A 12908-nucleotide genomic window follows, 5' to 3' on the forward strand; every position below is an offset into this window, starting at 1 on the left:
AGATACCTATGCATTGAAACAGACAATTTCAATAAGCAAACAGATAAAATTTGCAAAAATTTTCTGAAGTGACGCTCAAGAGCCTTTATTTTAACTTTGCATAGCGCATGTGATATCTACATATTCATACGGTACATCAGCACATGGATGTAATTTAAAGTCAAAAAGGGAGAAAAAATTACATGTCTCCATTAATTTTTTGTGTTTTAGTCTGCAAGAAAATTATCAAATTATCGTTAATCAATTTGAACCCTTTCAAATTTTTGAAAACGAAATAAAAAACATGATAAAAATTATGACAGAGAAACGGCATATACAAAAACAATAAATCTTGCTCCCGGGGTTGAACAAAACACATTTTCCACATATGAGAACCCGTACTGAACGGAAGCTGTTTTTCTAGATAGAAATTCTATGTAGATTATCCAGCCTAGTTTTCTCGTATTTTCCGTGCAGAAGTGATCTATTTCTTTTCTGGTTTAGAAACAAACAGTTTCTAGAAAGAAATAACCAGAAATCAGTTAACTGCTAAACATGTTTCGAGTATACACAATAGAAAAAGCGAATACAATGCAAACTTACACTTGTTATAACATTGTTATTCTCCTAAAACTTGGGAACTCTATCAAGGGATGTAGCCTAGTTGATAGAACAAGTGTATAGCAATCAGAAGGGCGCGGATTCGAGCCCCACCATGATACTTTTTTCTAGCTAGAAACAGCCTAGATTTAGCTAATTTCTGATCAGAATTAGGATAAGAAATAAAGTGTTTCAAAGAAAATCCATGCTTTATTTAAACATTTCAAAAAAATTTCTGACCAGAAATTAGATTAGATACAAAGTATTTCAGGTCAGAAATAAAGAATTTTCTCGGTACGGGAAACTTTTTGTCATACATTTCCATACTTACAGAAAACTGTACGGAAATTTCCATGATAAATACTTTTCCATAAATAAAGTTGTAAAACTAGAAACTTTCCATATATAAAGTTTGTATGACAAGAAAATTAATATATGAAAATTAAAGTAGGCAGAGGCCTATTAACCTGGCTGAAAACTCCAAAAAAAAGATCTCGAGTAAGGACATCTCACATAAGGAGGTAGCCAACAGGAAGGTACATATATTTTTATGTCTGAAGACAAAAATTCCCGCCCATATTCAAGCAAAGGAAAAACAGATTTACTAAACACTAGAAACCTGAAAACAAACGAAACATCTGACAAAATTTACAAAACTTAAGAGCACGCAGAATCGCAACCTAATTATTAAGATAAACAAAAAAAAATTATTTACTAAAGCATTTGAATAACATTAAAATCACACGGACGAGTCGGGAGTTTGGCATTTTTTGCCATGCAACAAAAGCGTGTCATTGGAAGCGAGCAAAAAAAATTGCAATGGCGATAACCGATTTGTAGAAAAACTTGAAAAAAATCATCATTTTTTTGGAAAGCAAAAAGTGAAATATCAGTAAAACAAACGTGAAAAACAATTAATAGCTTTAAACAAACTTTTTGTGTTTCTCAAGCTATCAGAAACTCATCGCAATGCCCATTTCGGCTGTCATATGCCGTCAAAAATTTAAAAGAAATTAAAAAAAATAAAACAATATTAAATGAAAAATTTATTCAATAGCCCAAATTCCTGGGAGAGGGTTTTCAACTAGTTTCTGTACGATTATGAGCCATTCGAGTCGCATCTGATTCGTTTCATTTTAGAGAGAAGTACATACAATCCGTTATCATCAGAAAAAAATTTGAAAACCACCATTTTATGGCGAAAAGTTCATTCGGTGAAAAACACCCCAGCGTAGTTTAGCTTTTGGTTCCAACGCGACCCCAATAGGTTTACATTACCAAATAAAACTGGGATCATCGAGATGCCCGTATTGAATGTCATGCGCAATCATAAATGGAAAAACTCCTCCTTCGAAACTGAGTTGCATCAAGCCAAGGAAAAACAACAATCTTTTTACAGAAGACCTATTAACTAGCCCAAATTCCGCGGAGAATGAAAACCACCGTTTTGTTGACGTTTAAGTTCATTAAGTGAGAAATGATCCGGCGGATGTTGGCTTTTCACTTCAACGCTTTTTTCGTTTTGAGAGATATTTTTAAAGAAAAATTTCTTTTCTATAATATCTTTTTCAGTAGTTTTGAGAAAAATTGTTGCTCTATGGGAAAAAATCATACAAGTTTCATATTTGAGTTTTGTATAATGAGCATTTTTTCATTCAAAAGTGACATCTTGTTTTTGACAAGCAAAGCGTTTTCATATGTCGATAAACTCTAATACCCCACTTGAAAATTTCTGAAAATCGTTTTAAAGCATTTTGGAACAAGTGTTGAAAAATGCCTATCATACTACTTTCTTACGTGGAAATGGTATGATGAGCGTTTTTTTTTTCATTCAAAAATGACATCCTACTTTTGACAATCAAAGCGTTTTTATATGACGTTAGACACTATTGCCCCATTTGAAATTTTCTGAAAATCGTTTTCAAACATTACGAGGCCAAACTGTGCACTGGATAGGCGCACAATTTTGGGTCTGTATGTTGCTGGATTCCAGAAACAAGTCTTTAAAAATGTTAAAATTTTGTCAGAACAATCAAAGGAAATGAAAAAAGAAAAGAAGAATAAAGGGGGCGTCCTTGTAGCGGAATCAGTATAAAATTCACAAAATAAACAGTTTGGCTTCGTTAGGAAGCATTTTTGAAAAACAATTATCAAAAAAAACGCCTATCATAAAGCTATTTATATGTGAATTGTAAAATAAACATTTGTTTTAAGAAAAAGAAACAAAATACCTCGGTTTTTCCATCACCAGATTGTTTTAATATAGTAAGTACTTTTTATATTAACCATTTTTCATCTTTTTTCAACTATTTTGTGATATTGTATGATAATTTTATGGCAAGCTTTATTACATACATACACTTGGGCCGTTGCAATTGCATGTAATAAATTTACAATTTTCAGGATTTGGTGCAACTCTAAAAAAGTTTCTTGAAAAACATTATCATCAAAGTTTTTGCATGTGGAGAAACAACTATATCACCAAAAACGTTAACTCTTAGTAGTTATAGCAATTAATCAATTAAAAATCTCTTGAGAAAGCAAAGTTTGAGTAATTCAGACTTGATTTTTTGATTTTAAATCGTCCTTAGGATTGCATCGAGGCTTGATAAATCTTGAAATTTACCATTCAAGCCTTCTGTGTCATTTTTGCGACAAAAATGTTAGTAGTGCTTCAAAATTGTTTATTACTTCTTCGAACGCGTATCGCTTTGCTCCGAGTGCTCCTATGTGATTAATCTAACGAATTGCTCGTTGGAAGCATAGGGTTATTCCTATAACAAAATTAAATTCCTAATATGATGACATTAGAATGTTTTGTGGTTTTCAATTCTTCTTCAAAAACAGTGAACTTAAATACAGCTCAATGAAAACGATATGCGACTTCGTCAATAAACCGGGGTTCGAAAAAAAGACGAAAAGTAAGAGTTGAGACGATTTTTTTTAAAACATGTAAAACTTCATCTAAAATATAATTTGTACATACAGAAGGGGCAGGATTTTTCGGAAAAAGTCTCTCAAAACAAAATTGAAATCCTGCTGAAAGTGCAGAAAATGCCATTCATTGTAGAAAAAAATGAATCAATTTAAAACATGTTAGCAAAAAGTACCTTGCCCCACCGAATATTCTCCGCTAATTATCAATTATATGGCGATTTTATGTTCAAAAAAAAATTTAACCCTTATAATCAAAGACAAAAACAACAAATCATGTGGTGTAAATAATTTATTAAAAACTTTTAATTTGTGTCAAATATATTGGAATTATAATCTGTTTTTTTCTCTGTATAATACCAAGAACACGTATTTTTCCTACCAAGAACATTTTGTTGCGATATCTTTTATAATGTTTTTTCTCCAGATAATCCCAATATATTTTTTGTTTTTACCAAATAATGGCAATAACATCAATATCTACTTTTCTCCATATATTCGCAAGCGAAGCGTGATTTTTTGCAAGCACATTTTTCCGCCTTAAAACAACAAATAGAAATCATTGATATTGTGAAACCTTATCACTAGTGGGTTGGCCATTTTCAAGTTATGTTGTTCTTGTTTTTAGCTCTAATTTCTTGTTAATGTTACAATTTTTTCTACCTTAGATTATTTTAAAATCATTATGGATTGATAAATTGAATATTCAGCAAAAATGATACTCAAATTGAAGATTTTCAGTTGATTCAGTGCAGTACCTGTTTTAGGGGGCACAGGTTAACGGATTTTCTCTCCCCCACAGAGAGTTAGAAAAAGTTTATGGTCAGTCAGCCAAAACCGAGGTCTTGAAATAGTACCAAAAAGGACGCTCTGCAGACCCAAAGGCACCCCCTATGGTACTATTTTAAGATATCCGTTTTGGATGACAGAACTTGAAATTTTTCAAAGGCATCTTGGCGCCATTATTTTCTAAAATTAGGGGGAAAGCAAGCCAAAAAACGCAATTTCAGGATATACTTTCAGCAATACCTTTCAGATGTTATAAAAAGTTTTCGGCAGCAATTGCTTACTAAAAGTCGAAATTTTTCTGGATTAAAAAAAACCGAGCACATATAATCCGTCACTTTTTTTGAAAGTCAGAACAATAAATACATTATACTTCAGCACTGATTGGAAGTTTTAAGTTTTTTGATAGCCACAAACCAACACTATTCTATGTAAATAATCCAAAAATTGATCCTAAAATTGGGTTTACAATTTTCCATCGATGAGTGTTTCCAAAAACTCATCCCTGGAGGAAATTTAACTGTCAAATTTCGAATAGGCACTTCAATTTAAAGTATTCTGGAGGCGCTTGAAAAATCCAATTGGTCGAACAGAAAAAATTGACAAATTTGAAGAAAAGTGCTTGAAAATCCACCCATCCCCCACGACAAAATCAAATTCCGCCACTAATACGGAATGAACCAAATGCAAAATTAAGCAAAATGTTCTTTGATTGGAATGCTGCTGTTTTGAAATTGTTCAAATAATAAAATTGTACGCCTGGTATTCAGACTTTCAGAATACTTCAAAAAAGTATGTTCATGTTCAGTGGAAAAAAGCTGTGAGAAGACTGAACAATAAAAAAAATTTATCTGTTTCTGACTGTCTTCTTTCGACAACTCGTTATTTCTTAAAAAAATTAACCTCCAAATAAATTCAAATTTTAATCACTCTCATTAGGATACTGAAACTTTTAAGCTAGTAATTTCGATTGGGGTAATTTTTTCAATCATTTCATAACTTGTATTTATTTCTAAGACAATAAATTTTCTACTAGCTCTTAAAATTTTCTTTAAAGTGCTTCGGATCAATTGAGCAATATCCCCCAACCCGTAATGACCCATTGACTTCTCTGCCCCATCCCACAAAAATAAGTTATATCGAACTAAAGCAAAAATCAAACATTATACAATGAAATAACACATATTGGCCGGTTTAGGTTTATAGAGAATAAAAAATGTTCATATGCGAAATAAAATTTTCAAAAGCTGTCAATTCAAATCGATGTCTCTTCATAAATTTTTGTAAAATTAATGCAGGAAAACTCGCCTGCATCCAAACATGCTTTTGGTTAACGTAAGTGTGAGTATCGGACTCCACAAAAAATTTCGAAAGCTTTACTGTTTTATGGGCGAAACCCAGGCCTCGAATTCCTCAATAAGCTCGCCATTCGACAGAATGTATGTTTGGTCCTGGATGAGCTACACTCTGGATAATCGGAAGGAGTGTTGCAGCGTTTCTTCGTTCCATAGTTTCAATATAACCAATTGCCGGCTTAACTTGTATCCACCATCTCAAAAAGCCAAATAGGGTGATGCGGAACGCGACAACTGTGATGTTTTGGCTTGTGACTTAAGCAATATTTGTCATTTTTGAGCACAATTCCTCCTGGTGCGCCAAGCCTAATTGGCCCGGCGAGAATATGTCGCGGGTGAATTTCTCGAAGTGAGGCAAAAAGAGTCGACAATTGTTCCCTCCAAAACTCCGACTTGAGTTGCCTCAGTTTTGTGCGACCTCCGCAATGCCAAAGATAGATAATTTGAATCTACTTTGGGAGTGCACTGTTCGATTTTTCAAAAAGCTATGTTTTCGAATTGGTGTTGTCAATTTAAATCGACTAGATGCCCAATTTTGGCAAATTCAGCTGAATTCGTCTTTTAGATAATTTTTCGAATTTTGAGGAGCCTGGAAAGCAGTGCAGGGACAAGAATTTTTCAGAAGATTTTTTTGTTTCAGAAATTTTATTGCTAATTCATTGTTTGAGAAAAGCGGCATCAAACTTTGATAATCCATTCTCAAAATAAACTATCAGTCAAGTTTCAAGTGGTTACAACAAATCTTGCCTTGTAAACATGTCTAAAGAACCAATCAGTTGCAATCGAGCTTTCTCTCCCCTCTCCCCTCTCCCCCACGCAAGAAGGGGGGTGGTTGAGAGATTGCCCAATTGATCCAGTGCTTCCTTACCTCAAATTTTCGGCGCATGCACAAATGTTGGAAAAAGCGAAAGACCAGTTTTCGATATGGAATGATAAAAAATTTTCAATAGACATTTTTGACAGAAAGTTTTCTATAGAAACATGTTTTATTTGGCGCTCACTACCACGTCAAGTGAAGTAATTTTTGCTGCCAAAAAAAGTTTAGAAATTTAGAAATCCAAGAAGCCGGGAAAAAAATTGCAAAATACTTCCAGATGGACCCTCTGCCTGATCAAGATGCCCTTTTTCAAATATAAAGTCTGCCAGCTTGGTCCAGTTTTTGAACCCTGGTTGTAAGATATGGTCGTCAAATTGTATCACTTGGATCTGACTATTACGACTACATCTTAAGGTTCGACTATTCTTCAGATGATTATTCACCAATCAGACTTGTATGGTTCAGAGTACGAAACTTTTGGAAAATTTTGAAATATATTCCGGATTATTTCTCATTCTGGTCGCAGACATTCACTATCTCAGCAATTGCTTTGGAACGCTATATTCTAATTGTTCATGGAAGCCAAGCAAAAACAATTTTGAGCTCAAGACGCAGAAATATTCTATATGGGTTAACCGTTGCAGCTAGTTTACTAGTTCCATTTTTATATATACCAGATTATTTGATCACCCAGTTTTTTCTAACAGAATACGACTGGTTGACTCAAGAAACAATTTACGAAACAGCTCAAACGAATGAGACGAATCAGATGAATGAGATGAATGCGGCGAATCAGATGATTGTCGAGAAAAACTCTCATTTTGCTCAAGTGTTGGTCGAAACAACCGTAGGCCAATTTCAAAATATACTACTTTGTTTTAGTGCCAATGTGTCGGCAATATCTTTTTTTCGTCGAAAAATCTGAACAAGTAATAAGCACTAACAAGTAAAATTTTTGGAAGTGAAATACAAAATCAAAGGTCAAATCAACCTGAAAAGCACCGTGTTTGACCATTGTGTTTGACATTTTTGCTTTAATATTAGGAATCCGGAGACAAGGAAAAAATTTTTCCGAAATTTTTTTTCAATCATTGAGCATTTTGGATTTCCCATTTTTCCTTTATTTGTTATATTTGTCTGCCTCAAGTTGAAAAAACTAGCCTCTGAAAGTTCAGACTCATTAACCAGTCTTAGAATTCAATCGAATCACCTTGAATGCGACAAATCAGATGAATGAAATGGTTGGCAATACTCAAATAATTGCCCAGGAAAATTTTCAATTTGCTGAAACGATGCTTGAGCCAACTATTTGCCCATTTTAAAATTATCTAAAATTTCATACAAACGGTAAAAAAAACGATTTCTGTTTCAACTTCAGTCTATAATTTGTGATGTTCCCAAATGTTTCAAAATTGTTTAAAACTAATTGAGTATATCAGATCTCAAATTTTGCATGCTGAAAATAAGTGTTTCATCAAAAAAACTTATTGATTACGCATTGAGTATGAAATAAAAAAAAATTAAAAAAAATTTTATGTTCTTTCAACATGCGAGTTCATCTATATACACCTGGGTTGACAAAAAGGCTAGCCATAAAATTTTTCTACATGTACTTTCTACTTAATCGAAATCATAAAATTCTATGAAAACATCATGACTAGCTTTTTTTCCATGAATGGAATTGTATGACATTACTTGTTCCATTATTGAAAAACAATTTTTTGTGTTTTTTGCACTACAAAATTGTGTTTTGCCCTGAAACACAATAACTAAAAGTTTTCTCAGATGAGACAACGAAAAAGGTTAAACGTCAGTAAAATCACAGATGAAATTACAAATTGAGATATGCCAAGTGCGTTTACTGTTGAGCTTTACGCAGTATCGTCCAAAATGTATTAGATTTTTGTATATGACTGAGGCCTTTTTTTTCCAAAAAATTCAAAAGTAAAAAATTGTGGCCTAATTGTTGGATATATTCATGCTTACGTGTTATGATCTAAAATCGAAAAAAAGTCAGAACTCACAGAAAACCTTCATTATGGACATAGTTATTTGCCTGAAAATCTTTTCAACAAAAAGTTACAAAAGTGTTGGTACTTTCATGAAACTCATAAGGCGACCAAAATGGAAACAGAAAGATTTTTTCTTCAATTTGGAAATTTTGCATGAAAAAAAAACTCTTTGTCGTACAGTTCTCATATATAAACGGTGTGATAAGCGGTTTCTTCGTTAAAAAAAATTAAATTTTCAACAATAAAAATTCGCTCATTCTTCAAAAACCACAATAAGTGTGTTCAAATTTACTTGAAAACAAGTTTGCAGGATTTGCAGTTTTTGTTTGTCTGGGGAAAATGCTTGTCAAACAACTTCGATTAGTGGTAAGCAGTATGAATACACTTTTTTTCATGACTCCAGTAATGGATTTGTATGATAAGCATTTTTTGTATGGCACTCAAAGATGCTTTGTCAATCATATACAACCCATCATATATAACGTTTTAATTGGTGATCTCAAAAAAATTTTCTACGTGTCCATGGAAACTGCTTTTCATTTTTTGAACTGGATTGTTATTTGGACTCTTCAGACTAGCAAAAAGAAAAGTTTTAAAAAAATTAGTTAATGATTTGACAATTTCTTTGATATTTGGATTAATGCTCTTAATATGATAAAAGTATGAAAAAATCTGGTGATGTTTTTTTTCAAAAATATTCTCTTGTTTGTTCAAATTATTTTATTTAAGAACAGAAAAAAAACCTTTTCAACTCAACAACTAAAAACATCTTTGACCGGAACAAGATCTAAAGTGTTCCCTAGTGGGGCAGATTTAAAAAAATCTAACTTTTAAAGGGCGGCAGGCGAACATTAAAAAAGTTTTGAAGTCGGTCAGCTAAAAATAGATCTCCCAAAAAACTACCAAAAGGGGAACCTTTGGGCCAGCAGGGGCTCGTAACACACACAGAGAGAGGGATCTTCGACCCAACGCCTACAACATGCTAATATAAATGGGAAAGCTAGCATAGTTTGATTATCAGAAAAAAAGTATCCAGCTGAACAAATCAACGATTTCCTAAATTTTACGCAATTTTAGATCAAAGAGGTCTCAATATAGCAAATGAACTGTCAATCACAAGAATAGTTTGTGTCTAAGAATCAGAAAAATTTTTTCAAAGTTTCTGTTTAGGTTAACTGGTTTTTGAAAGTTAAAAGCTTTTTTGGCGCTTCGAAGACCTTTTTTTGCACTGGGTGATGCTCCGTTTTTTCTGATTTATTATTCATGATATAACAATTTTTGCTAACTTCTCAGTTCGACTTCATTTAAAGTTGACAGATTTTTTTATAATTGATAGTATAGAAGTCTTTGCTTTGAAGGTAATATTTTAACAAATATATTACAAACAAATATTTCTCAAAAAATTAAAACTACGTTTACGTGAGCGACTCAGCCCATATCTTATCACTGCTTCAGACAAGGTTACATATCTCATGAAAATTAGAATGAAGACCAAAAATGCTCCTCGCGTGTTGCTCAATTGTCTTATGATTTGAAACTGATTGGCTTTTCACTGCATCATGAACTAGTTGTGTGTATAAAAACATTTAAAAAATACGAAAAAAAGGAAACGATTTTAACAGCCGAGAAAAATTTGTTCTAGATTGACTGTTTGACTTGACCTAGCTAATGCGACCTGACCTGGAATAGCTGAAATGAATAATGGAGTTTCGATCCTTCTAAAGGAAACCCATAGAAAATCATAAGTGGCTCGATATTAAAACCTATTGGTCGTAATGCGGATTGCTGGAATTTTTACATTTAGCAGGGGCTAATTTTAGTTGACAAGTTGAGTATTTTGATCAGATTGCCTCCAGTTGCTCAACTTTTTTGTAAATAACCCAAACTTGTCGAGAAGTTTCACACTGCATTTTGCATTGGGAGTAAAAAAAAATGACCAACATTTTTTTCCAAAGCATGAAATGTGATGTTTTTGTTGGCTTCATAAAATATTGCAAAACAAAAAAATGCACTAAAAAAAGATTCAATTACCTTTGCCATTATTTATGTTCTCAAATGACGCTCTAACAGACAGTAGTTTGGGATAAGAAAAAAGATCTGTAAGACCGGTGCAAAATGATTTAGCTGACGTCTTTAAACTTATAGCACCTTTCAGTTTTTCAATTTTCATGTTATATTTCATGCATTTGTCTAAACAAGAGTTTTTACTCTGAAAAGTTTAAAATAAACTATCCAGAAAAATTTAATTTTTTACGATGCAAAAAGTGATTATAGTGACGTTTTTTTAAGTCAGAAAGATAGAAACTCAAAAATTGTGGCGTTCAAACAGGCTGAAGTTTTCTCCAATTGTTTAATTTCAGTATATGATAGATCCAAAGCACTTATTTTTTCTGACTTGAAGAAAAAAAGAAATGATGAAATTACCCATGATTGCCCACAATCGATGCACCGAAATAGTGAACATACTTATCAAATATTTTCATACATTTTCCATATATGAAAAACTTCGTACCATACATTCATACGCACAGAAAATTGTATGAAATCTCTATGATAATTTCTTAATTTCTTTTTTCCATTTCTCAAAACTGCTAGACAAGTATTTTTAAATAAACCAAAAAAATGATTTTTTTTTTCTAAAACTAAGTTCTGAAAAATTTTTAAGTTGTGTTTGTAGCTGAACACAAGTGACGAAGACCTTGGCCTACTCAAAGCACCAAAGGTTGAACGATCTTGCTTTTAAAATGCTTAGAAAACGACCTGAATTGTCTCAGAGGTGTATTTCACAAACAATATAATGGAAGCAGCTAATTTTTAAAGTGGTAAATTGTTTCAACGATGATTACTTTTGAAACATGAATTTAAAAAAAAAACAAAAAAAATGTTGGGGCATTTTCAAATTGGTTTTTGTGTCGCCATCAAAAAAATGCTAGTCATACAAGTTTTATGAGTAGTATGCATATAGTGCGTTAGGATCGGGGGGGGGGGGTTGTCATACATGGATGACCATTAGGTATAAATCATAATGGTCACCATGTATTAATTGATCAGCAATAGTCACCATGTAATAATCCTAATTGTCACCATGTATAATTTTATACCTAATTGTCACCATGTATAATTTTATACCTAATAGTCCGCATGTAAAACTTCGGTATATTATTGAGTATTCCCACTGAACGTTGTGGAAACGGGAATGGAATTAAGGTTTGGTCGGTGCATGTTTTCCCTTCTAAAGTTTGGAGGTATTGGCTTGTTTACATGTAAAATGACGTTATATACCTATTATATGCAATCAGTTGAACCTAATGCAATCAAACTATATGGTATATAGGAAAGCACCAGATTTTGGCAGCGTAGCTTAACTGTTGGCTGCGGTGAACGATTTCCTTCAAAAATGCATGTTTTATTGCAGAATCTCGAAGAGAGGAAAATTCGTCAATTGCGGCGGCCGCCACCTCTATTTAGGCAAAAACTAATGATCAATTTGACCGAAATAAGAATGAAAAATTTCTTTAAGCCAACTGAAAGTAAAAAAAACAAAGAAAAATTATGCAACACTGAAAACTCTAAAATAATGAAATTGGCTTGAAAATTTCGACATTTCCATTTTCCGTGTCTACAGGAGACTGAAAAATAAACATCTGAAATCTATGACAAAAGCTTTGATTTTATAGAAAGGTTGAAAGAGCTAATAAGTTGAAGTGGGTTAAGATCTTGAAAAATGAGAACACTGATGAAAGCCAAAAGTGCCCAGAAATATTGTCAAAACTTGTACCTAACTTGTTACTATAAAATTGAAGTGGAACAAAATTTCTTGGGGTCCGAGCAGAGGAAAACGCATGGCGCTCGACTCTCAGCCGAAAGGCGGCGTTTCGAAACCCGTCCGGAAATTGTACTGAAAGGAGGCAACAGTTGCTGGTATGATGATATCCCCCCATAGATCGATTTTGTATTTTTTCTATAGTAATCTAACTTCTCGGATTACTGCTATTCAGTTAAAAATTGGGTAAAAATGTCAATTACTAAAAAATGTAGTGTTTAAAATGAAATTGAAAAGTGTACAAAACAGTCATATTAAATTGTTAGTTAATGGGTAAGCATGTGAGTTAGGAAACGTTTCAAAACATGATCATTTATGTAAGCAAAATCAGAAGCATCACCATTAAAGTTTTTATCATAAATCAAATGTGCAATATAAATGCAAAAAGAACCGCACATGGTAGAGTTTGAGTCTTGCATGGGAAAGTTTGTCATCAATTCAGTCACCTGATGAAAATTCTCGTTCAATCGTTTATACAGATTGGTGTACTGCCAAAGAGGAAGACCGAGAGGATCAGCAAAATATAAAACATTTCTTCTGTTGCAAATTACAATCCAATGTGTCCCCGGAGAATCTGATTTTGAAGTGTTCACAATCATAAA

At 32.9% G+C, this 12908-nt stretch overlaps 1 protein-coding gene across 1 annotated transcript in view; it reads left to right on the plus strand.

The window, feature by feature from the left end:
• Positions 1-12908, plus strand: part of LOC134853345 (uncharacterized) — a 39670-nt gene that overhangs the window by 857 nt on the left and 25905 nt on the right. The window contains exons 3-4 of the mRNA XM_063869321.1: positions 3427-3480; positions 6832-7318. Coding sequence (XP_063725391.1) covers positions 3427-3480; positions 6832-7318 — 541 coding nt within the window. The remainder of the gene's footprint in view (positions 1-3426; positions 3481-6831; positions 7319-12908) is intronic.

The sequence above is a fragment of the Symsagittifera roscoffensis genome, chromosome 8, assembly GCF_963678635.1.
Source record: "Symsagittifera roscoffensis chromosome 8, txSymRosc1.1, whole genome shotgun sequence".
In the NCBI taxonomy this organism is placed as follows: Eukaryota; Metazoa; Xenacoelomorpha; order Acoela; family Convolutidae; genus Symsagittifera; species Symsagittifera roscoffensis.